This window comes from Xyrauchen texanus, chromosome 6, assembly GCF_025860055.1.
Source record: "Xyrauchen texanus isolate HMW12.3.18 chromosome 6, RBS_HiC_50CHRs, whole genome shotgun sequence".
In the NCBI taxonomy this organism is placed as follows: Eukaryota; Metazoa; Chordata; class Actinopteri; order Cypriniformes; family Catostomidae; genus Xyrauchen; species Xyrauchen texanus.
The window spans coordinates 15,134,768-15,161,140 of NC_068281.1; the positions used below are offsets into that span (position 1 = coordinate 15,134,768).

Genomic DNA, 26,373 nt, shown 5'->3' on the forward strand with positions numbered 1-26,373 from the left:
TAAAACCTACTTTTGTGAACTAGTCCTAGATTTTTCATCCGATCGGGACCAAACCAGTGGCAAACGATTGGAGTCTCAATATCAAAAGTTATCAAAAAGGTTTTGAACTTTCGAGCTAGCTACGGTCTGCAAAAACATTGGAAGAAGGAGTGTCTTGTCTCAGCTGCCATAATTTTCTATATGGACATTATGTTGAAAAATATGTCCGACATCAGCCAATCAAATTAAAGCAGCTTACACATTACACAAGGTTAACAATGACCGATCAGAACAAAACTTAGTGGACATATTTGACTTGGTCTGAGAGGTTTGTGCAAAGTTTTAACAAAATCGGCCACTAGGTGGTGCTATCACGATTTTTGTTGGTGTTAATGGTCGTATATAATGCAGAGTTGTGAAAAAAACAAGTAATATATATCACCTGATAGCTCTTGTCATTCTTAACAACTTTGCCTCAAGAAGCATTGATGTCTGTCAAACCGTTCGGTAAATATTTCAGATAATGTTAAAAACCTACTTTTGAAAGAAAGAAATATACTCTGGAGTCTGATTATCAATAATTATAAAAATATGAACTAGTCCTAGGTTTTTCACTCAAATTCAATAAAACCAATGCAGTACAATTCTCTGGACTCTGTAGGTCAATAATAATAATTATTATTCTTTGGGTAGCTATAACAGTGTCATTTAGAAAATGGCTGTGGTCAAGTGCACAAATAAGCCCATAATTCCTAAACAAAAACTCATAGGACATATGAATCTAAACAAGATCAGACCATAGGTGGCACTATGAGCTTAAAAAGTTTTAAAAACCACGTACTGTTTTTCATAAGTAAATTGGCTGTATTGGTTGTAAATTGTCTAGTCCATCTATAATCTAGGTGGTTACATGCTTGCTGAATAAAACAATACCTTTTTACACATGCGCTTAAACCGATTGAACCCAGTTAATTGCTGCTCACAGCCATATTTTTACTTATTTCTTTAGATTAATTTTATATATAAAATTTTACTTAATACTTTTATTTTGTTTCTTACTCTTGTAATGAATAATCTTATGTTGTGTGCTGTATTGTCTTCACACGTTAGAGATAAAGAGTTGTCCCCATTTCAAGGTCTTTAACGTCAGGACGATTTTGTGAAGCAGAAATTTTCCATTGTCTTTGTTTGGTATAATAGCACTAGTTGAAGTCAGACTCAGTAAATTTACTCTGCTGGATAAGGATTTTTTTTTTTTTTTACAAATGTTTTATCTCATTATAGATATCATATAGACAAGATTCAACCATCTGCATTAAAAGATAGGTGACATCTGAAATACATAAATCAGTCACAATTTAAGGTAGGTGCCTTTAAATACTATGTATAACATTCAAATACATATAATACAATGTATTTAATGTGTAACTACATGTTGTTTTGCAAAATTCTTACAATATTAACATTTGCTGATACTTAGGTTGAGGTACGGTTAGGTTTAGGGTTAGGGTTAAGGTTAACGGTGTACAAATGTAATTAAAGGCTGGTACTTTAAATGTAAGTATAATGCAACAACATGTACATAATAAGTTGTATTGTATCAAATGCTTAAGTACATAGTTTAACATAGTTAAAGGCTCCTAATATAAAGTGGGACCCATAAATCTAATGAAAATAAAGTATTAGCTTAAATTGAATACATGGTCAGCCACCTTGAATTAAGAATAATGACAAACAAGATCTGTTTTTTTTTTTTTAATGCCACTTGACAAAGAACTGAACAGAAGCAAAAACAAAAAGCCCCATAGGCACACCCAAAATCTTACTGGCGCATTGGAACAACATCACCATTTGCTGCTTTCATGACAGTAAAGAAAATGTTCAGTTTATTTGTACTCAACAGATGTTGGAAAGTACAAATTGCAAATATGCATTCAAAGCACTGGCTGTAAATCTGTTTTAGAAGTTAGAGCTTATATTTATACAGTTTTAAATTAAGGCCACTGCACAGCTCTGGTCTCTGGTCAGTCTCGGAGAACAGGTCGATATTGACACTATGAGATTTGAGAATGTCTAGCAGCTCAGAGACAGTATCCTTGGGAAGCGTACGAGTCCTCCTCATGATTCAGGCATAGTCAACATGGCGATCGAGGGCAGGCATAAACCATGTAGTTGTCATAATCGGTAGCCCAGTATGGGGCAGGAGGAGCATCTGAATGTGGAAACATACAGTACAAATCATGAATAAGTCAAAGGAAACTTAGATAAAAGAAGTAGAGAAAACCCTGTAAAAGTAACCCCATACTTAGTGAGACTTGCCCTCAAAGAAGCTGACTTCCAGTTTGGCAGGCTCTGATTCATCTACAATCTTGGCGGTTCCCTCAGTGAAGCTGATGGTGCCATCAGGACTGTGAGGTTATTCAGATATAGTGAAGTAAACTCAGCAGAGATTGTGAAAATATGTTTTTACTGTAAAATATTCAGAATATTATCAAAACTGTTGTTTCTTTATTTTCATTCAATGCATTGACTTTTTTATTTACATTTTTGTTCCTCTTGACATGCAAATCAGACTTACAGAAGCTCATTATTTCAAACCAGCACAAAACCGTCGCTCAGAGCATAAGTAACCTGACAACACTCTCCTAACTGGAACTTTGATGGAATTTTCATGACCTCGTACCATCTGCCCACATACTAAGAGAGCACAAACGTGAAACTTTTGTATTTATTATATTTATTTTATTTATTTAATCTTTTTTCTTAATTAATTATGCTTTAATGGTTCAAGATGATCATAATATGTTCCTGTAAACAAAATGTTTCACTCCTGGATGCTCCTGATCCGATGGAATGAGCGCTGACTGCCAGCACAGACAGCAGAGTCACAGACAAAACCTGTAGAGTTTGCATTCTCTCAGTTTCACCTGCAAAAGAGATACATTTAATGAGCATAGGCAGAAATCTTTCTGCAAGAATTTAATTAATAATGTTACCTACAATGCTGAAAATGTGTAGTTTTACATTTTTGGGCAAAAAAAATAGACATTTCAGAATTAACCATTAAGCAAAAGTAAAAGCCATTTAGGCTTCATCTTACCTGTTTGGATTCAAGGCTAAAACCTGTGTTTAATGTAAACAACACCAGCTAAAATGTATATTTATAGGCCATCACATCTATTTGTTATATCACTAAACTACACCTCCTCAACTAACATTATCTTATTTGAACAGGATTGGGGAAAATATGGGGATTTGGGCATCTGCTCAAACAGATGCTGAAGGTTGAGTAAATAGAACATTCCAGGATGGAGACTGTGCCACCAGAATGTTATTGGCCAAATTCTTTCCTTACTTTACAAGATCTTACAATACATTTTGCAAAGATAATAACATTTTGATTGATCTGATAGGACACATTAAAAATAGAAAAAGTTGTACACATAAATAAATGAACAGAACTAATATAAAATATGTTTATAATCATGTGCACTCTTTAGGGCTGGGTAAATCTAAAATAGTTGATACCACAATTGAGATCAAACAATTGTGCAACATTTGTGTTGGCCCATGACTGGCTGTTCTGAATGCAAAGAAACAAAATATGAGAAATGTGTGTAGATGTTCTGTCTGTCTGAAAGTAATAAGTACAGATTATTTTACAGCCATGCATAAATAGCAAAGCAGAATATACAGTTAGAAATCAAGTATTCTTGCTTCTAAGCCTCATACAAAACTCTCAACGACTAGTTCTTCCTCAGATGCACTCATTGTATCAGCCTGGTACCCCTTGAAAATAGATGTTGTTTCCTGGCAGACTGGTACAAATCGCAATTTATAGCCTGATTTTAGTGCAGTATGATTTTAATCAAGTACGTTACAAACAATGCTAATAATGTATTCGTTTGTTATGATATATGCTACAAATCCAAAATAAATTGGCCTAAAACAATATCAATCTGAAACAACAAAGAAAAAATAAATTAATATTTTTTTTCTAAATTCTAAGAGAAAAGTTTCTACATTTATTCGTTCTAGACATAGTCCTGCACACACACACACACAAACACAAATTTTGTGTTTGTGTCTTACAAATGAGGTTGAGTCCTTTACTAAATCTATCCCACCAGCAAGCACATGGACATGTGTTGGGTGGCTTATCTAAAACACCTGCAACATGCAAAACATACAGCTACACATGCGGACACTTTGTGAAGATAAGCAGATCCCTTGCATAAGTTTTGAAAAAGCATTTACAATACAGTTGTCAGTACGTGGGCAGTTGGTGTAAAATAAGACAACTTAAATAATTTGAAATAAAACTATTATCAATTATAAAAGAGAGAGAGAATAAGAGAGTGAGTGAGTGTGAGAGAGAGAAATCTTTTATTCTCTTCACATATTCTCTTAGCATAATGTCCACCACAGGATCTTCTCATTGGATAGATCAAAATGGTATAAAAGATGTCTTTAGAGGGACCACCTAATTGTAAGATTTATGCATTTGAATTTCATAACAAAATTCCATCCAATTGAATTTTTAAACTAAATTAAATAAAATTTAAAACATAGTTTTAAAATTGTATTTATTTAAAGATTACTCAATAACATTTGATGGAATTCTGTTATTAAAACTGAAATGGGTAAATCTTAAAAAAATAAAAAGTTTATTAGAGTGCACTTTAAAGGGAGAACAATCATGGTTGCCATGCTGTATGGCCATTCCAAAAAGAACTTCCAATACAAATGACATAAAATGTAAGTTAATAAGTGTAGCCTGACACCTATCAGCCCTCTAAAGTTCTCACAGTGGAGGGTAAAGTCTTTGAAGGGAATAGGTCAAAGGGATGATTACTTCTGAATGGAACACAATGTTAGATTGACTTATTATGAATTCACGGAGAGTGGACCTGGGTAGGCAACCCAAGTAGCACCCCATGACAAAGCGATTCCCTTTCATTACTATTATGGCTGAATCCTAAGGTGTTCCTGCGGGATCATTTCTTGCCAAGTATTCGCAGAGTGGCAGTCCTTTAATTAAAAGTCCTATTTTTACCCTGACCCTTTAAAGATGCACTCAGTGTTTTTTTTTTTTAACACACTGATACCTAGGTGGTATGGATGCAGCAACATTCAAAAGCATTCATTTTCAGTTACCAATGGCTTTGTAGAAATTGACTTTTCACAGTTATCCATTATTAATTTAATCCATCCTCTAAAACCATATTAAGAGATGTCACAGAGAGGTCCACAGAGTACAATACTTCCCAAATATCTGCATATCTAAGGTGAAAAATAAGTTAAACTAAGCAACACCAAGGGACTCAGGGGAATACAGTTAAGACTAGGCAAATACAAGTTTGAGTGAATCAAGCAATAGCTACTCTGTGATCAGTGAAGAAGAAGAAAAAAAGATAAACCATTTTGTAGAGATGTATACAATTGTTTTGTTACATCATTCATAATGGAACATCCCCTCATGACTTCAATTAGCCTAATGACTTGCTTCATGTTGGAAATAAACTCTGACATCACAAAGACTCCTTCATGACACTTCTTTTCAGCGATCACCTGATCCCAGAGACAGTGATTCAAATAAATACTGTGTGCTCCACAGAACATTACATATTCCACACGGCATTAAGAGGTAAGGATTATATTCTGTTGTCTTAAAAGCATAGGCTAAAATTTAAAATGGTATAGTTTGTTTCTTAGAAGCCACAGATGTGGATTATGTGATATACTGCTTTAATTCCTATGCAGTTTTAGAATCTTAAGAAACATTTCAGCTCTTTTTGTGAGCAAAGTTAAAAAAAAAATTAAGTTCACCCTTACTCTTATTGTTTCATCAGCTACTGACCTCTTCTGTGGTAAATTTTATTGCAAGGAAAATGAAGGCACTTTTTGTGTTCTCTTTCTGCCCATCATTAATTCCCAGGTACCCAGGCCCATGCCCCGAGCCTGATACCCAACCTGCTTTTGACCTAAAGAAGGTAACATGTTCTTCCCCAACATATGGCACAGTCAAAGCTTTATTTATGTTTTGGTCTTTACTGGTTGGCTTCTCTGTATTCTACTGCAGTTTATGGGGAGATGGTTTGAGATAACCAAACTACCAGCACAATTTGAGAAAGGGAGATGCATTGAGACTAACTTTACTCTCAAGTTGGATGGAAATGCCCATGTGGTGAGCTCTGAAATTCTGTGAGTACCAATACATAAAGTCATTATTTGTCTGTCAAGGATATTTGGAGGATCACTTTATTTATTTTTTTAATTAAGCTTTATTGAACCACACCTACAACATTCAGATAAGTGGTCAACCAATGTGTGCTTTTCATTGGATTACATATGATTACATTTGGTCTTCCTGATTCTTTGTGCATTTACATTCTTGATCCTAACTAATGTATTGCAATGTCACACGAGCAAGAGTGCTGTTGTTCTGAATCAGTGGCCTCATGCCACAGGTTATCACAGGGTTGGTAATATTCTGACCAAACAAGACATTTCCAAGTGCAACATATCTTTTATACAACAGTTCAAGAAACAAGTCAATAATTTTGAATGACTTACATTTCAGACAAAACTAAATGTTAGTTTTAATTGTTCTCATCCTCCAGTTTCAAACCGGTGTTTGTTTGAAAAAACAAAATGCTCATTTGCAGCGTAAAGATGTAATCTGCAGAAATCCCCCCTGAATGAATCAGTGAGAAATCAAAATGAGCAATAAACAAAAAGGGAACACAGACAATAAAATTTGAGGATCAGAACTAAATGTTATTACTCTACCTCTTATTATTGTTAACTTAAGTTCTCTGATGTTTTAGAAAAGGTGAGCTTAGAAAAATTGAAGGAACAGCTGTGGTGGAAGATAAGAAAAATCCAGCAAAGCTTGAAATCAGTTTCTCTTATGGTAGGAATCATGTTGATGAATACATTTTCTTTATTGGATATAGCTTTCATCTTTCAATAGATCAAATGTGACATTCTTGTGTTTTACTAAAAAGTAATCTCCTTTTGTGGAGCAGCACTGACCTGATAAGAACTGACCTCACTTAAATAATCTCTCATGATGTATCCCTCTACTTTCATTGACAGTTTTGCCCTACACTCCATACTGGATTCTGTCTACTGACTATGAAAATTCAGCACTGGTCTATTCATGCACTGATGTCTTGAGACTGTTTCATGTTGACTTTGCTTGGATTCTAGGCCGCACCCGATCCCTACCTGCTGCCACCATTGACCATGGAAGAGAGGTTTTTACAAGTAATAACATTGACGTGAGTCGGATGATCTTAAGCAGACAGCAGGGCTGTGACAAAGGCCTTTGAATAACAGCATGAGGAAAATCTTCAGTTTAGTGTTGAGATGCTTTGGGTTGAAATCCAGTATGGATTTTTTCTTCCTAAATTGGGCATGGACTCATGGATTTATTCAATGTTTTTTAGGATTTTTTTGTACAGAAATGAAAAAGCACAAGTTTCCACATGATCAAAATATATTACAGCACACCAACTAAAACCATGTGAATTTGTCTACTGAGCTGCTCACTTTGATTTGATCTTTTTATGGGGAAGAAAATAATATGTGGTACAACTTATTTACCATAATTTTATTTCAATATATCAAGAGTTTGACAGGAAAGCAAAGCTTGAGTTGCAGTATGCTTATATGGCATGAGAATGCAGTTTTGACAGTGTTAAAGGTGTACAGAGATTAAAGAAGGTTAACAAACCCTCTGTTAGTTGAGTGTAAAGATATTTTATAGAGACCTCATATAGAATAATGCAAAGGACACTCACAGACAGAAGTTACATAAGGTATTTTCTCTCATTTTCTTTAGCTCAGATCACATGAAAGTTTTAAGGTACTTCATCTTCTAAAAGGAAAATAGAATGCAAGAAAGAAGCATGTCCGTTTTTCATTCATGCTGACGCAATTTGCTCAGCGGAACTGCAGTGGGCTGACACGTAATCCAATCACATCTTTACCGATCTCAGTTACCTAAGAAACAAAAGAGAGAATTGGAGCTTCTGAAATTGAGAGAGAAACTTCAAATTCTTCAGTTAATAGCATTCCATGATCAGAACAACGCTTCTTTCTTCTAATTACTCATCACATACTAATCAGATAAGAGTTTCCTTCAATAAAGTTCTGTAACTGTGCAGTAGTTTGCATTATAAGTACTCTAAGTAGGCATTATGAGGACTGAGCACCAACCTGTGTGACCCTGCAGACCTCTCCTTTGTATTTGGGGCAGTAGCAGGCTCCAGACAGGGGACATTTCTCTACTGGCCGCCCACGGTACAGGGGAGTGTAAGAGGCAGCGCAGATGTCGAAGGGATTGTGGGGGTCGTAGTTCAGTTGATGCGCATCTGTCAAGTTCTTCTCACATGCTGCAAGAATCTTTCGTGTCTAAGAAAGCAAATAAAGGGGGAACATCAGGTCATGGGCAAAGGGGGAAAAAAAAATCTAAATTGCATCCAAGACAAACCTTATAACACACTTAGGAAAATCCCTTTAAACAAGGCATGTTCCTGGTGCATCAACATCAGGTCAGGGGATTAAAGAACAATCTCATCAATTTATCACACGATTACTCATTATTTACTCATCTTTATGCGGTCTCAAAGGTCTATGACTTTCTAGTGCGGAACACAAATGAAGAAATTTCGAAGAATACTTTAGGTGTATATCATCAATACAAGTCAATAGGCTCCCTTACATTCAACGCACACAGTACACCTGCATGAGTCAAGCACGAGGAAGTGTGAATGAGCTTCTCTCATGAATATGCAATTGCCAAGGACACAGCAGATGTCAAGACTTTGTGAATAAGGACATTTTTTGGAGTTTGAAAGTTATGGACCCGACTGGACAAAACCAAAATATCCTTCCAAATATCTTTGTGCAAAGTATGCAAGTATGGGACAGTATGAGGGTGAGTAAAGAATAATTTTTGGATGAACTGGCCTATTATTGTTTGATAGGAATGTTCCAGGACCAAAGGATGTTAATCCAGGATGTACTTGTGCAAGTACACAACATGACGTGCAGTCGGCACCCTGCAACTCACAGTCTTGTTTTCCATCGTGCTGTTGCACACACTCTACACTGCTGATCGCAGACTGGTTGCATCGACAACACGTCCTCAACTGAGACCCTGTGCACCTGGTATTAAAGGGATAGTTAACCCAAAAATGAAAATTCTCATATCAGTTACTCACCCTAATGATATCCCAGATGTGTATGACTTGAATTCTTCAGCAGAACACAAATTAAGATTTTTAGAAGAATATCTCAGCTCTGTAGGCCTATTCAATGTAAGTGAATGGTGATCAGATCTTTGTAGCTCCAAAAAAAAAAAATCACAGACAGTCAACATAAACATAACTGATACGACTCCAGTGGTTAAATCCATTAAAAAAAAGCAATATGACAGGTGTGGGTGAGAAACAGAACAATATTTAAGTCCTTTTTTACTCAAAATCTCCACTGTAACTTTCACTTTAAGATGTAACAGATGTAACAGGCATCACGTGTGACTTTCAGACGTAAAAGTGGATATTTAGAGTTAAAAAAAAAAAGAACTTACATTTTTAACAGTTTCACACCCACACATATAGCTTCTGAAGACATGGATTTAAACACTGGAGATTTATGGATTACTCCTATGTTTCATTTGTGATATTTGGAGCTAGAATGGTCTGATCTTCATTCACTTGCATTGTATGAAACTACAGAGCTGAGATATTTTTTCAAAAATCTTTGTGTTCTGCTGAAGAAAGACATACATCTGGGATGGCATGAGAGTGAGAAAGTACATTTTCATTTTTGGGTGAACTATTCCTTTAAGAAGCGTTTTGGGTGATCTGATCACTAGTGTACAAGTGAGACATAACCGTTACACCTGGTCATCTCTTTTGACCACTTGTGTTTGGATTTCAAGGGGAAAGAGTGGTTAGTGCTCGTTTTTGCACTTATTGGAACCATTTGCAAAGGAAAGCAAAATAAGAAAAACAGCTAAAAATAATCAAAGAGGGTAGGCAGATGTGGGTGATATTTTATTTTATTTTCCAATAATTTTTGTCTCCTGCTACCCAATACCTTGGCTCTGCTTTTTCAACAGAGCTTATTTGCTCTTAACTTGCAAAGGAAAAAATATTTATAAAAAATAGCCACCGGATAAGCAGATGTGGGTGATGTTCTATTTTATTTTCTAATTATTTTCTCTATCCCGTTTCCCTATACCTTGCTCTTTTTTGCACTCTCTCTATATTACATTGGCTGTGGACTCTGTGTCTTTCAGTCGTCGGGACAGTGCGCACACCTGACGATAAGACATCTAGATATCTAGCTGATTTGAAATCTGTCATAGCGTCTGCGACTAGTCTCTACATGTCGCAGGAGTGCGCATAACACAACGGTTCGTCGTGAGATCTGAAACTTTTTGTCCCAGACCAGTTGCAGACTCAAAACCTCACAGGAGATGAGCTTGAGTCATGTATTCTAGTGTCCACTAGGCTTCTATCATGTTGAGACACTTAAATACAGCTTTCCAAATTAGAACAAACCATATACCGTGTTCTTAAAATTAAGCTACAAACAATTCTAACACACTCGCCCAAATCCGACCCTTAAAAGACAACTTTTTTTATATATATATAACTTCCAGGGTTAATCTTGTTCCCAAAGTGTAACCCCTAAACATTATCTCTTACCTGTTGTGCCACTTCTGGTTTGGGGCCAAGCTCGAGTAGACGGCGAGAAAATCCCGCTGCGGTTTTGAAGTTACGGAGTTTGAAGAAAAGATTAAGTGCTGTTCTCAACACCAACACCATGTGGACAGGCTGCAGACTGCAGTGTGTGAAATAAGCTGCCATCTAATACACACACACGCGTGCAAACACACACACACACGAGAAACATTAATATATGTAAAGACAACACCAAGTCCTTACACATTCATAAAACCCATTTGAAAATAGTGCACATACCTCACACAGCCTCTTCTGTTGATCTAGAGTGTCTTTTGGAAGTTTCTTCCTCTCGGTCTCCATGGTAAGGCCGATAATATACTCCTTGCAGATAGTTATCAGCTGCTGTGCCTGAGTCAAAGTAAAAAGGAAGTTTAATAATACAACCCGGTACAAAACAACTACTCCTGAATCAAACCCCAATCAAAATCACACACCTCGGCGATCTCTTGTTTGTTGTCAACTACAAGCAGGGGTACAGAGAGCAGAATGGCTCTGAAACGTTCAACAGCTTCCTCGAAGCGTCCTGATGTGGTCAGCTGATAGCACTGCTGCAGCCGTGAAATGAGGTCGGAGAGACGCAAGCCCACTGCAGGTAGACCCCCTTTAGCCCCAGCATCCTTCCAGTTCCTCTGGGGGTAACTGTGCAGGCAGGGCAGACATGGCAGGCCCAGGTAACAGGTGCGGCCACGAGACAGAGTCTGCATGAAGAGTTGCTTATAGGGCCCAAATTGAACCACACCGACCTGGTCGTGAAGTAGCTGTGGAACATACAATGAAAGAAAGAGTATCAGAGATAGCAAAGAAAAAATTAACTACATACAGAGTTCCCACTCCTGTTTACCAATACATTTCAATGTATTTTCCATGCAATTTCCAGTCTTTTATGACAACTGGATGAGGATTTGTTTTTTTAAATCAACTTTCATGGTGATTGTTGATGCCGTTTTCTATTTGTATGTCAGGTACCAATCCATTGTCTCCAGTAAGACACAAAAATGTCCAAACAAAGATATGAATGGAACAACAGTGATGAAACATTTTAGAGCTGAACATAACAAGAGCTAAATTTATATTCACTATAGAAATTCCATGATTTATAAGATTATATTCATTTCCCATGGCTTTTTCAGGACTGGAAATCACCATTTTAAAATTCCCTGATATTTCCAGCTTTTCCATGAATGTGAGAACCCTGTAAAATTAACTTTTGTAGATTGTTCATTACGTTATTCCTTTCGGTCTCAAAAACCTGAGATGCCATGGTAGAAAGTCAGTTCGGTCTTTGTCAAACGCCACCGTGAGAAAGTGACTATTTAGAATTGTGAAATCATCTTTACCCTCATAGATGTTTCAAAGGATCCAGCTAGCATGTGATCCACAGCCAGCTGAGAGTTGTTGCACCACATCTGGGTGGGACATGTTCCCTTGGTGGGTGGCACAAAGAAACCTTCTCCCTCTGCACCACCTCCACCAACAGCAGGTAGATCCTATTGCATGAGGGGGGAATAAAATGGGGTTACTTAGATTGCTGTTTATGCCCAATTATGGACATCATTATTTGAGACTGACATAATTTTCATTGCACTTCTACAAAAGACTGGGCACTCACCAGTTCTGGAGGAAGGTCCAGATCTTCCTCAACATCCCAGCCTCCACCTTCCTCTTTTCCAATTGCTCCCTCATCTCCCAATCCCTCTTGAGCATCCATAAATCCATCTGAAAATAGAAACCATGAGGGATGAGTGGAAAAAAGGCTCAATTTTTGGGATTTTTTCCCCATCTGTTTTTTCATCCACCAGGACAAAAATCTTAAAGGAACAGTTCACCCAAAATGAAAATTCTCATTATTTACTCACCCTTATGCCATCCCAAATGTGCTTTCTTCTGCAGAACACAAAGATTTTGAGAAGAATATCTCAAATCGGTAAGTCCATATAGTCAATAGTCACCAAAACTTTGAAGCTCCAAAAAGCATATAAATGCAGAATAAAAGTAATCCATATGACTCCAATGGTTTAATCAAAGTCCTTTGAAGTGGTCAAATCAGTTTAGACCAAATTGTAACTACTTTTTCACTGTACATCTTGCCATTGCAGTCTCTAGACATAATTTCAAGCTCGATTACACTTCCTAGTGCTTGACACATGCACAGAATGCTACATGGATTAAAACACTGGAGGCATATGGATTACTTTTATGCTGCCTTTGTGCTTTTTGGATCTATAAAGTTTATGTTACCATTCACTTGCATTACATGGATCTACAGAGCTGAGAATTTCTTCATTGTGTTCTGCAGAAGAAACAAAGTCATACACGCCTGGGATGGCACGAGGGTGTGTAAATGATAAGATAGTTCACCCAAAAATTTTAATTAACCCCTTAAGTCCGATAGCATAGAAAAGCGATAGCACAAGTTAATAATTTAGTGAGGGCTTTGTTCAAATCCCTAAGCCCAAATATGTCCAATAGTAAGTGATGTTTGACTCTTTAATTTTTTTTTTACTACAAGAAAAATGAATACCTTCATCTAGACGAAGTTCTGCATCCTCTCCCCAGCTTTCTCCTGGAGTATCCATATCCAGGTCAGCAACCATCTGTCCAGCTCGTCCTTGTCAAATCACAAACATAGAGTTATTCTTCCAAAATTAGATCCATCAAACTTCATAAGCTCTGGTAACATGCAAAGTGTCCCAGGACACTCTGTCACCTTTGGCAGCAATGGCTCCCTCAAAGAATCCCTTGGAGACAGTGAGCAGAGGCCAGTTAGTGTCCAGGGGGTTGATGGGAGGTGGTGGCTGCAACATCTGAGCATTGTGATCCACCTCTGGCACCTGCACATGGAAGGATTCCACCACTCATTCATTCTGAGCATCTACAAATGTTCATAGGTGTTGGTCTCTGATGGTATAAACAACAGATCATACCATTTCTTTCTCCAGGTCAAATGTCTCTTTAAGGGCCTCCGCCTCCTCATCCATCCCATGAGTGGCAGCAGTCAGGTAAGCCAGAGACTCTGAGAACATGTGTTAGACTTCATTGAGATTATGGTCATATTCGTTAAAATCAACCATTTGCGGCAATCAAGATTGTCTAGGAAGTAGCAGTGACATTACTCACTCTGTCCACAGTTCTTCAAGATTCGCACACGCTCACTGACATCACCCAGGTAGAGAGCGCCCTGATAATGTCCACTCATGTCCTTTCTTATCTCAGCTGTAACACAAACAGAAATTGTATTAAAACAATCCTTAAGAATCCCTTTCATGCACATACTTGCTCTTCAATTCTCACCTATCTTCATCATCTTCCTCAGCTTGGCCAGGTTGCCAGTGATGAGATACAAGAAGGTGAGCTTGTCAAAGTTCTTGGTTCTCTGATAGCACATCTCCACCACCTGGTGATGACCCTGTAGAAGAGCAGCCTCACCGAGACGCTCCCAACAGCTACGTTCATCCAGGGCTTTTGCAGCCTCCAGCGCCACCTGCAGGAACAGAGACAAATCCATGCTGAAGTTTAATGGTGAAAGTAATGAAGCCTTCACTTCAGCCTCCATAAATGTTTCTCCTGCATACCTCAATGTTTCCACACTCCAGTGCCAAACTGAAGCGAGTCTTTTCGTCCTTTACGAAGTGTAGGGCAACCTCTGGGTAGCCCTTCTTCTGCAGGTAGGCAATGATGGACTGGCCAACCAGTTTAGCATTGCGCACCATATGAAGAACCTGAGGAATTTATGGGTGGAAAAATATATATATATAAAAAGAGATTATATTTAGAAGCAGAAAACAAGAGATTCAAGATAAAAATGCTGAGAATTGGGGATGCAACAATCCAATACCTGGATCGGTATCGGCTCCAATACTGGCATTTTAGACGGACTGGTGATGAACTCGCAGCTATTTTCAGCCTTCACGCGGTGCGCAATATTTGAGTGCTACTCACGAACAACATCTCAGATGTAGATGCTCAATAGTTCAGTTCACTTACAGTGCTGCTCAAAAGTTTGTGAACTCTATTAATAACCTTATTAAATGTTAATCTATACCCCAATTCATAATCCCAAATAATTCCTAATAATTTCATAATTCCTGACATTCCAAATAATGGACTCAAACGAAAATGATATATTGTCATTGTTTATTTAACGAAAGTGGTTGATTTAACAAAAACACAGATTTAATGGGTGCAAAAATATGTGACCCCCTTCAGTAAATAGGGTATTGCACCTCCTTTCGCAGCAATAACCTCAACCAAATGGTTTCTGTAGTGAATAAATCAGTCTCTCACATCTGCTTTGGGGGATTTTTGCCTACTCCTCCTTGCAGAATGCAAGGTGAGGTTGGATGGGCGTCTGGCATGGACTGCCCACTTCAAGTCCTGCCACAGCATTTCAATTGGATTCATGTCCGGACATTGACTGGGCCAATCCAAAACACTAATCTTTTTCTTCCACTTTGGTTGTTTTGCTGAAATGCTTCAGATCATTATCATGTATCATGATCCATTTTTCGGCCAAGCTTTAACTTCACAACTGACGGCTTGAGGTTATGTTCCAGGATTTTAAAATATTCCTCAGAATTCATGATTCTCTGGACTATGTGGAGTTGTCCAGGTCCCGAGGATGAAAAGAAGGCCCAGATCTTAATGTTCCCACCACCATGCTTCACTGTTGGGAGAAGGTTCTTATGGTGGTATGCAGTGTTGACTTTTTGCCAAAGGTTGCGGTTTTGGTTGTGACCAAACAGTTCAATTTTGGACTCATCTGTCCACAGAATGGACTTCCAGAAAGCTTCAGGTTTCTCCAGGTACTCTTTGGCAAAAATGAGACGGGCAGCTTTGTTCTTTTTTTGAGAGCCGAGGCTTTTTCCTAGCAACCCTCTTCTTATTGTGGAAGCATGCACATATGTCCCAGATGCAGCAAGAGAGGTCACTTTTCTTGCAGCTCTTGCAGATATTTTAGAATGTCGTCCACTTCTAGGCAGAGTTGCAGTAAATTTCAGTGCTCTCAATTTGTAGATGATCTACCTCACGGTAGCTCAAATTGTTTGATGATTTTATAGCTTTCCCCAGACAAATGTGCTGTCACTACCCTCTTCCTGAGGTCCTCTGAGATTTTTCCTCTCGGCATGATTGACCTGTATGGGTTCACTTTGGTAAGACTAAACTGACCTGGTTTTTCAATCAGTGCTGCCCAATTTCTTCCCCAAAGAGCTCTCATTTCATTGGTTAATTTAGCCACCAGTTTTGTCCCACCAAATTGTATTTACCTGTTTTGCACCTACAAATGTTTACATAAAAATATATATGTTTAATTTAGTCTATTGATTTCCTCACAAATAGTATATGGAATTGATAAACATAGACTTGTTATTTCAAATAAAATAAAATACTGGTTCTGATTAAATAAAGAAATAATGGTAAAACAATAGAAAACTCCAAAATGCTCAAAAAGTTCACATACTTTCAAGCAGCACTGTACAATATACATTTAGAACGGCACCAGAAGAGCATTTTACCAGAATATGAATAAGTGAATTAAACTACGGTGGACTTGCCTACAAACAGACAAGTACAGGACTTCACGGAGAGTTCAGAATGTCAAAATAAAATCCTGAGGTTTTTAATTTTAAAGGTGCACGATTAAAATACATTACTGTTGTATTTAATTTCCTAAAATCAATAATAATAAAAAATTATAATTTTGTAATATTTGTTTACAAATTATAATATTCAAGTTGAATGGGTTCCAAATAATAACTGAACGAAAAGTGAACTGATATCTTACAACTAAACAGAACAAAAAAATATCGAAATCCTTTAAAGTCCAGACACAAGTTGAATTTTTTTTGCAAAAAAATAAATACAAATTGATTCTTTTTGAATTAATTTTGCTGCTACATTATCCAGAAGACTATTAAAAACTTTCATTTTTTTTTTTTTAAATAGGCTTAACCTTCATATTGAAATAATGTATTGTTAGAGGTTTGTGTTTCTTTACATATAAAATAGTACTCCCAATTAGTTCACACAAAAAGTAAAGATATTCTAAACTGATATGCAAAAAAACAACAACACTGGTATCGGATAGGGAGATACTGAGATTTCAGATATCAGAGTGGAATTGGTGCATCCCCACTGAGAATACACACTAACCTCCTCGTATTTACGATTGACCAGAGCCAGTTTGAATTTGTACTCTGTGGGGTCAATGTTGAGCACTCGTGGTCTGCACTCACGATCCAGACAGTAGACACTGTTGCCTCTAACTCTGGTCACATAGATGGGTAGATCCAATGTACGAATTATACCATGATCACTGTGAGCGTTTGAAAGAGTTGAAAAATACTGGTTTCAGGTTTGCAGAAATGGCTGAAAAGATGCAAAAGTAAGTCTTCACAACAACATTTGTAGGGTTTAGCTATGGTACAATACCCGGAAGTAAGAGCATATTTGATGTGGTTGGAGGTGGTGTAGATGAAGACTTCATTTTCAGCCCAGGCACCACTCTTCACTCTGATGTTCTCATGGATGTTGCACAGGCTCTCCAACTTCTTGTTGCAGATCATGATGGCTTAAAGGACCAGAGCAGAGGGTCAGATTAATTTACAGATCCAATACAGGTTATTGCTTACATACCAGGAAAATAATTCAAAGTATTCAACATATTATAGTCTCCTTATTTAGAGAAGATACTTGATCGCCATGTATTCAATCAATTAGTGGTGTTGCTGTACCGTGTTTGGCCAGCAAAGCCACATGGTTGGCATCAGTGCTCCACACCACATATTTGACTTTAGCAATTTTAACTGTGGCGAGGGAGCGCTTCTGCTGCACGTCAAACAGAGTGACTCCATCAGCATCTCGCAGCAACAAGGATCCTGTTCCAGCGTAGAAGATCTCCTCGCAACTCGGTACCTGTACCTTCTTCACAATCTCATTCTTGAGGTTCTTAATCAGCAGCTGAGGTGGGATAAGAGTGAGGATGAAAAAACTAAATAAAACTTGAGTACACATATTTGCATGCATGATCTCAGTCATCATGAATCACTTATAGATTCAAAACTATTACATTTTAAACAGCATGTTACTATCATTCACTTACTGAGTGCATGCGATCGAGCACGGCAAACCGGTTCCTGGCAACCCAAACTGCAGTCAGGCCAGAGGAGCGCTTCCCCTCAGGAGCTACAAACAGAGAACAATTAAGCAAGACTGAAAACCGCTAATCAATTTGTTGAGTACTTTAGTGCTGACTTCAGATTGGCTTTGGAAATCAGTGTTTAAAATAGCAAAAGTTTACCATCAGGATTCTGTGTGTCGCTCTCTCTGGGAATGGAGTACAGGTCGTATGTGCTGTTTTCCAGGTTAGTGGCTCTCTGGAGGACAAAAGGAATGAAATTAACAAAAAAAAACATATGTACCTAAAGTTGATAGATTAGATGCAGGGATAGGACTGGGTAAAAATACAGATTTTCTGATGCATCCAGATTTTCATATGAGTGATCTTTATATCGATAACGATTCTTGAATCCCAAGATCAATATTTTACTCTATGCGGAACAGTCTTTGCATTCTACAATGCGAGTAAAATCACCAAATGCAACCAAATTTTTTGTTATGCAACTTAAAATGTCTATGGTTAGCCACTGGCTGGTGAATGTTTAGATGTCACTCACCAGTTATTGATTAGTAAGTATAGTGGTGAAGACGTTTAGTATCGAGATCCTTTCACTGTGTGTTGAGACATTAATGAGCCAAATGGCTGTTTTTAATGCTCGGTTTAGATTGTTATTCAGAACCAAGATAGAAAGCTGAAGAAAAGACAGCTAATAATTCATTAATCGGAGGTTTACTAAACAGTATAAATTGTTGAGAAGATCCGCAAGTTTGCATTCCCCATGTCGTCTCAATGTTCACACCCCTTTCATAATTTATACAAATATAAGAGATACATTTTTAATTTTTATTTAGTACTGCCCTTCAGAATCTACATAAGCAGATATTAACAAAGTATAGTATACATATAGTAGTATGTTGCCTTCTTGAGATTCAATGAATGTTTGCACCTTGTGCAATAGTGGTTTATGAGTCCCTTAAGTGTCAAAAGCTGGATCTCACATATATATATATATATATTGCAGGACTTTTAATTATAAAGAAACCCAAAATACACACTGGACTCCTATTTTTAAATTTCTGCGCTCCCAGTTGTGAGCTTAGTGACGGATGATTTGCAAGCCAAAAAAAAAAAAAAAAAATGATTAATGCAAAAAAAAAAAAAGTGTCATTTTGTCATGACTCGCTCGCGCTGGGTTTGTTGTTGCGTGCGGTGCAGCGAGCTCATCATAACAAAATGGGTAAAAAGCAGCTCGAGATACTCTGGTGGTGTGTTCTCTAAAGATCTATTCAGTAACTCACAAGATAATATTTGATAAAACCGCATATGAATGCACAGAGCCTGACTGTCGCCTGTGGTGACAAAATGTTTTAATTATTGTTGCAATCAATAATTGTTGGTCGCATTTGCGACCATTTTAGTCGCAGTCTGGAGCCATGTTATCATTGAACATATACAGTCTATACAGTCAGTATTTTATCAAAAGGAAAAAAAGAACATTTCATTCAAACCATGCATAGCAGGGATTAGGTAAAGTCATTCGAGTACTCTCTTGGAAATATACGCTAATTTACAAACGCTCTATACAGATCGTCCGGTTTTCTTAGAGAGACAGTACCAGTTTGTTCTACAAATCAATATAAACACGAATAATGCATGCAAGCAATAAACTTATAACAAAATATAAAATACACAATACAATATCACAATTATTTATGAAATACATGGATTTGTAAACTTTTAAAAAGCTAAAATGTGATCAAAATAATGAAAAACTAATCAGATACAACAAGTAAAATTAATGATTTTGTAATGAACCAAGTTAGAAAGTCCACGGTACAATTAACAGCATTAGTTGTTTCTTTCATATGCAAGCAAAATGGACATTATAACAGAAATACACACATATATGAATCAATATTGAATCAAAAGCTTGTGATTTGAATTTGAATCAGGAAATCTGTATCAATACCCAGCCCTATTAATAGAACAGGCTTCAGTCTCATCTACACAATTCTACAATACTCACAGTGCACAACAACACAGCATTTTCCGCAGGGTTGTAGGACATGCTGAACACTGGGAATTTTGATCCACTTAGAATATAAAAGAGACATTTGATAGGAGTTGAATTTCACTATACCTTTTGGAGAAAACATCAACGTTCACTTAGAAAGACAGAAATCCACACACCTGCGGAGCTGCATGACAGCCGTATCTTTACTGCTACTGAAGTCGAGCTGACGCAAGAAACGATCTTTTACATAGTACAGCATGTTACCGTACACAGCATAGGCTGGACGCTCCCGTTCCAGCTTAAACACCAGCATCCCACTGTCATGACCTGAGACAGAAACAAAATTACAATTCAATGCATTGCATTGCATGTCATCACCAAAACAACTTAACTACATATATTACAACTTGTAACCTACCAGCAGCAAACAGATTGAGATTGGGGTGAGCTCCCAGCACCCAGAAACGGTCGTGGTCTCTGCGGAAGGTTTGGACACCTGTCCTCTTGGACATGTCCCACACACGGATGCTCTTGTCTTCAGAGTTGGACAGGATGAGCTCCTGACGAGGGTGGAACACAGCACAGGACACATTGTTGTAGTGCCCCCTGCAGGTGTCCAACTCCCAAGCTTTTGACTCTGCAACATAAAACAAGGGATGATTGACCAAAACGCTTAATTAAAATGCTAAATTTTCCAGTATAATTGAATTTTCTATATATGTTATTCCTGCAAATGCCTATCAAATTTGTATACAAACAAAATCCATTTTTATAACAGCAACCTTTTAAAACATCAAATAACAGACATTGTGATCACTTACCATTCATCCTCCAGATCTTGACCTGCCGGTCATCAGCTCCTGATACAATTAGAGGCATGCTGGGATGGAAGGCTGCCCAGTTTACCCCTCTATCATGACCCTGAGAACAGAGCAAATACAAACATTCATTCATTCATTTGCACAGTAACTAATCAATTTGATCACTCATTCGTTGGTTGGTTTGTTCAACTCGTAACAACAACAAACCTCATTTCAAAATACATAAAATGGGTTCTGAATTATTTTCAGACCACTGAAATTAAATTCTTACCTCCAGAACATGTTTCACTACTGCATCAGAGGCCCCAAACAGGTCGACCCCAGAGATGCCACGCACCTCTGTATCCACAGCACCCGGAGACAGGTTCTTCTTTCTCAGACCTGGAAGCAACATATACAGTCCAACACACAGGGGAGCCGTTTACAAGTAAAACAGGAACACCAACATACCAGGGAGGGAAGAGAGAGGAACAACATTAACACGGCTACTCACTGCAAAAATCATAGCAAAAACATTTGTTGGGCTGATAAATATTCACAGGTACTCGAACACAAACACAACAAACGTAATCAATAAGGTCTAAACCCGAGTTAAGGAAATAAGCAACACCACCTAATTGATTTAGACAACAATCAAAACAGAACACAGAGGGGGCGTGGCCTAATTGGGAGTTGCCTAATCAGTGGGAGGGAGATGAGTGAAGAGCATTTAAAAAGTTCACCCAAAAAGTACTTTATCATTTACTCTACCTCATGCCATCCCAGATGTGTATGACTTTCTTTCTTCTGCAGAACACAAACAAAGATTTTAAGAAGAATATTTCAGCTTTGTAGGTCCATAAAAGGCAAGTGCTTTGTGGAGCTTCAAAGTTTTATTCACCAATCAATTGAATGGACCTACAGCGCTGCATATTCTTCTAAAAATCTTAATTTGTGTTCTGCAGAAGAAATAAAGTCATACACATCTGGGATGGCATAAGGGAGAGTAAAGGATGTGAGAATTGTAATTTTTGGGTGAACTATCCCTTTAACTCAGGTCAGGACACAAAGAAATGTAAAAAGGAAATGAGAGCAGAATGTGTGTCAGTGATCTAAGCACTACAAACAGCTGCTGAATGAATAAAAGTCCAACAAAAGGTGAGCTAGTAACCCATGTACAGATGTGGATGTTTCCTGAGGGGTATGGGAGCTTAACAGGAAGTGAGCAGGGATGGAACTGACTGGTTGATTGATGGGGTGGAACGTGTCAAAATATTCTCTGGAGGGGCACTGGGTGTTAGATAGGTGAGATATAATCTAGTTAAATCATGCATTTGTGAGCGCATTGTAATGAATTGTTAGATATCTTAAATTATGCATTTAAGCCATGTTGAGAGTCATTTAATGATTAAATGACATCTATTTTCATGTTACTGATCTAAGAGTTACATTATGTCAGGAGATGCAGAGTATAACTTCAAAATATGGCAATTTAGAGGTATTTTTCACCTTTAAAAATAATACATACTTGCATTCTGAATTTCAGAATGTTAGAAATAGGTGATAACGATGCAAAGTAATGTATGTGCAAGAAGTGAAAAGGTCAGTTTTGTTAAGATTTCTTCTAAATGGTGTTAAAGCTATCAATGCATTTGACAGTCAAACATGCGCAATATCACAAGAGAACACTAATAAAACTTAGTTGTCAATATTTCACACAATTATTTTGCATGTCTTTAAATTGTACATGCAGCTGTTTAACATATTAGTGTGATAAAAAATTACATTTCCCAGCTTTCAGTTCAGTATGTTAAGCAAAGTGTTTGCTGAGAGCAAGAGCTTTGTACATTTTCCATACAGGACACAAAAGGGTTTAGGAAACAGAATGTGTTATTGTATTTTGTAGACAGCAGCAGGTTAAATGGTTAATGAGCAAGAAAGGTTGAGCAATGAAATCAAAGAAGAGCAATGCCATTGAAAATATAATTCAACAAACAGAATTACAAAAACACCTCTCACAATCACCTTTCTTAAGCAAGACAAAATTCTTAAATGGGTGCTAATATGCAATTAAACATCAACTTTCAGTTGGAGTGCCAGCTTTCCCCAAGAATAATAAAAGCGGGTTAATTACCAATCACTAGGAAGATGCTTTATGCATGTTACAGATTTTAAGAGGTGTTTTTGCTTAGAGCCCACAGAGGTTTGTTCTGTACACACTGTAGAGAGGAGATGAGGAAGAGTAAGCCATTTGGCAGCCTCTCTCTTCCTCCATTTTCTCTCTCCATTCCCACCTCCCCAGCCTTCCCAAACCACGCCAACCTGTCCCAAGCCTCCTCACCGGAAATATCCCACACGCGCACAGTCTGATCTAGGCTGGCTGACACCACAAGATCCTCAGAGGGATGGAACTGAGCGCACATCACATAGTGATTGTGTCCGGTCAGCACACTGTGGAAGGAGAGAACATATAAGACTCATTAGACTCAGTTTCAATATATAATAAGGTAATATTATTTCAATATTGCTCAGATCAGAGGAAATCCTTTGCGTAGACAACTAATATATGCTACAAAACGATCTAAATATTTACCAGACACATGTCCTGGACTGCCAGTTCCAAATGCGGATGGTCTGATCATCTGAGGCACTCAGGATCCAGGGATACTCCTGAAGAAGAGAATGGAAGTTATAGATTATTTTTTAAACCATCAATGAATCGTTCATAAGCATCAACACGTTAGCAGAGCAGTGCTCACATGGTGGAAAAAGGTGGTACGAATGTAGTCAAGATGTCCAAGAAGAGTGAACAAACACCGACGTAGCTTGTAGTTCCACACCTAATAATCAGAGTAAAAAATTATTAATAATCAAACATGGGGAAAATATGTTACTCAGCGATAATATTGGTAATGGATGAAAAAACCTTGATCTTGTAGTCATCTCCTCCTGACACAAATAGTGGCTGCTGCTTGTGGAAGTCAATCCCTCTGACAGGACCTAAATGGCATTTCACAACATCATGAGACATCAGAATAAATGACAAGAGGCAATGCACTCAATAATCAGCAGATGGCTGGGTGTCTGTTCCATACCATCATGCTCGTCAAACTTGTCGATGAGAGTGCACATGCGATAGTCCCAAAGCTGGATGACACCATTATGCAGACTGGCGAGAATCCAGGGCCGTTTGGGGTGGAAACTCAACCCTAAAATAGGAAAGGGGCAAATCACTCAAATAGTACGCTTTTAACAACCCATTCATTACATTTCATAAGAGATGATGGACGTGGTTTAACGCTTGAGTCCATTCTGCCTACTCACAACACAGGCAAACGTCATCATCAGCAATAAACTTAGTATAAGTATAATAGTAATAGTATAATAAAAAAGGTAATGATTGAATTATTTACATTAGAGGTTCCTTATAAAGGAAGTATACATCTACAGACGTTAAGTGTGCACAAGTCTAACAGTAATATTTCTTCGGCTAACAAATAATAGCTTAATGCTAACGGCGACTGACATACTGTAAGCGGTAAAAATGAAATGGATGAGCCTTTATGAAAAAGACTTTACCCTATGAATCTACAATGATTTCAGAACGGAGTATTAATCAAGCGATTCATATCAGACATAGATGTCATTAAAAAATATCGTATTAATTCCCGTATACAGATCAGTCTAGTGAAGTGAGCTCGAGCCGACATCTTACCTTTCACTCGGGCCGACTTTGTCTCAAATTTGGTCAACATTTCAAGTGACAAAAAGAACCGAATAGGAATGAGTTATGTTTGAAGATTTATTCCAGTTTACGTGAACTTAAATTCTAAAATCATTCCCCGTTCGGAAGGGATTTTGCGTGTGTACTTCTGCAGCTCCACTTCCGTAGCTGACACGTCTACTGAATCCAGTCAACTCAAACTGTGCCGTGTCCCTGCTCGCGAACAGATAAAGTTTGATGATTCAAATGCCAGCATCTCAAAGACCACGTCACATGGAAAAGAGCATAACCCTCACACCTCCTTCATTTAGTGGTGGGAAGTTCGGATCATTTTACTGACTCGGATCTTTGAGTCTCGTTCAGCAAAATGAACGAATCTTTTTTCGAGTCATTTCGTTCATTTCAGCAGAATATAATTAAATGTCATGTTAAATAGCCCAAAACATCAAGTAGTCTACTTACGAAAATGTTGATTCAATTTGAAATAAATAAATAAAAATAAACTATAGGGTAATGCAGCCAAAGCCAATTTATAAGAAACCGAAATGTTAATTTATTAATTGGGTCTTAAGTTTAAGCTATTGCAGTTAGTTCACCTCACCTCCTTTTTCTCCGCCTCTTGTGTCATCGGGTTCGAACTTCAAAACGTTAAAAATACTTAGTTGTCGATGTCGACTCGTCAGTGTCTGTGTGTGGGCCGTGTGGTGTGACACAGCAGCCAATGCACTCACTGACTGCATGCACATGCAGCATACCGGTCCGGATCCGAAAGATAAATGATTAGTTCAAGTCTCGACTCTCGAGTCTCGGGTTTAGGTTGCGGGTCCAGTCTGTCTTCGTCAGTCCATAGAGATTATGCTGTCAGTACGGAAAGAATGATAGTTCGTCCTTCGGTTCGAGTCGTTCGTTCTGTCAGATTCACAAACCCATAGCACAGCACTAAGTGCTACTATGGGTTTGTGAGTCTGACTTGAAGAACGAACGACTCAAAACCGAAGAGACGAACTAATCATTTCTCTTTCCGGTACTGACAGCATAGTCTCTATGGGACTGACAGGAAGAACGAAAGACTCGGACCCGGCCGAACCCGAAGACTCGCGAAAGATGAACTAATCATTTATGACTTCATGTACCTTATGCGATGTTGCGCGCATGCGCGGTCAACACAAAATGAACGAATCACTCTCTGAGACAACTCGGTAGTCCCGAGTCATATTAAAGATTCGTTCAAAATGAACGAATCGTTCATGAACGACAGATCACTACCTTCATTTCGATAGATGGGCTAGGAGCGGAGTTCTATATTCATTTCTGGGAGCTTATTCAACTCCCTTTAATGCACATGTATAGGGAGTGTATTGATCAAGGGGAAATGACCACAACAATGAAGCAAGGCATTATTTCCTTGATCCCGAAACCTGGTAAAGACCCTCACTTAATTGATAATTGGCGTCCAATCACATTATTAACTATAGATTATAAAATTCTGGCCTCTGTATATGCAAATAGATTAAAATCTGATTTAAATTCAATAATCGCAGAAACTCAAACGGGTTTCATGAAAAACCGCCACATTAGCAATAACATAAGACTCGTTTTAGACTTGCTTGACTATGCTGACAATATTGATTCTGACGCCGTCGTTTTGTTTCTTGATTTTTACAAAGCGTTCGACACAATCGAACACCCTTTTTTAATACAAGTCATCAAGGCATTTGGTTTTGGAAGCCCCTTCGTCGACACTGTCAGCATGTTCTACAAAGATATAAACAGTTCTGTTATAATTAATCAAAATACTTCTCCACGATTTCAGATTAATAGGGGGGTCAGGCAGGGGTGCAACATTTCTCCCTTTTTATTTATCTTAGTAACCGAACTACTAGCTATACACTTAGTAAAGGAAGTACATTTTGGAGGAATAAAGATTTTTGGAAAAGAAATAAAGATCTCACAGCTGGCGGACGACACCACCA

The 26,373-nt window shown here is 37.9% G+C and overlaps 2 protein-coding genes and 1 pseudogene across 2 annotated transcripts; 1 reads left to right on the top strand and 2 right to left on the bottom strand.

The window, feature by feature from the left end:
• Positions 1 to 1,945: 1,945 nt before the first annotated feature.
• Positions 1,946 to 2,892, bottom strand: LOC127645116 (apolipoprotein D-like; annotated as a pseudogene).
• Positions 2,893 to 3,779: 887 nt separating this feature from the next.
• Positions 3,780 to 7,434, top strand: LOC127645117 (apolipoprotein D-like). The gene is made up of 6 exons (XM_052128643.1): positions 3,780 to 3,800; positions 5,544 to 5,626; positions 5,918 to 5,972; positions 6,062 to 6,183; positions 6,810 to 6,895; positions 7,081 to 7,434. The coding sequence occupies exons 1-6, from the start codon at positions 3,780 to 3,782 to the stop codon at positions 7,314 to 7,316; spliced, it is 603 nt and encodes a 200-aa protein (XP_051984603.1). The 3' UTR covers positions 7,317 to 7,434.
• Positions 7,435 to 7,582: 148 nt separating this feature from the next.
• Positions 7,583 to 24,633, bottom strand: LOC127645185 (coatomer subunit alpha). The gene is made up of 29 exons (XM_052128723.1): positions 24,392 to 24,633; positions 23,772 to 23,885; positions 23,603 to 23,676; positions 23,436 to 23,516; positions 23,270 to 23,346; positions 23,018 to 23,127; positions 20,969 to 21,078; positions 20,698 to 20,797; positions 20,295 to 20,513; positions 20,053 to 20,203; positions 19,889 to 19,955; positions 18,043 to 18,118; positions 17,845 to 17,927; positions 17,477 to 17,702; positions 17,175 to 17,313; positions 16,896 to 17,058; positions 14,318 to 14,464; positions 14,037 to 14,226; positions 13,863 to 13,958; positions 13,670 to 13,758; positions 13,453 to 13,576; positions 13,267 to 13,353; positions 12,355 to 12,461; positions 12,083 to 12,232; positions 11,180 to 11,503; positions 10,983 to 11,093; positions 10,707 to 10,868; positions 8,206 to 8,400; positions 7,583 to 7,989 (listed from the first exon to the last, which is right to left on the bottom strand). Exons 1-29 carry the CDS (start codon positions 24,429 to 24,431, stop codon positions 7,930 to 7,932), a joined length of 3,672 nt encoding a protein of 1,223 aa, XP_051984683.1. The 5' UTR covers positions 24,432 to 24,633; the 3' UTR covers positions 7,583 to 7,929.
• Positions 24,634 to 26,373: the final 1,740 nt, after the last annotated feature.

Excerpts from the sequence above, each read along its gene's own strand:
- LOC127645185 (XM_052128723.1), bottom strand. The coding sequence starts at position 24,431 with ATGTTGACCAAATTTGAGACAAAGTCGGCCCGAGTGAAAG. Across the intron at positions 23,517-23,602 it reads GAGATGACTACAAGATCAAG|GTGTGGAACTACAAGCTACG; the intron begins GTTTTTTCATCC and ends TCTGATTATTAG. Across the intron at positions 23,128-23,269 it reads CAGTCCAGGACATGTGTCTG|TGTGCTGACCGGACACAATC; the intron begins GTAAATATTTAG and ends CTCCTTCCACAG.
- LOC127645117 (XM_052128643.1), top strand. The coding sequence starts at position 3,780 with ATGTTGTTTCCTGGCAGACTG. Across the intron at positions 5,973-6,061 it reads CTGCTTTTGACCTAAAGAAG|TTTATGGGGAGATGGTTTGA; the intron begins GTAACATGTTCT and ends ATTCTACTGCAG. Across the intron at positions 6,896-7,080 it reads TGAAATCAGTTTCTCTTATG|TTTTGCCCTACACTCCATAC; the intron begins GTAGGAATCATG and ends TTTCATTGACAG.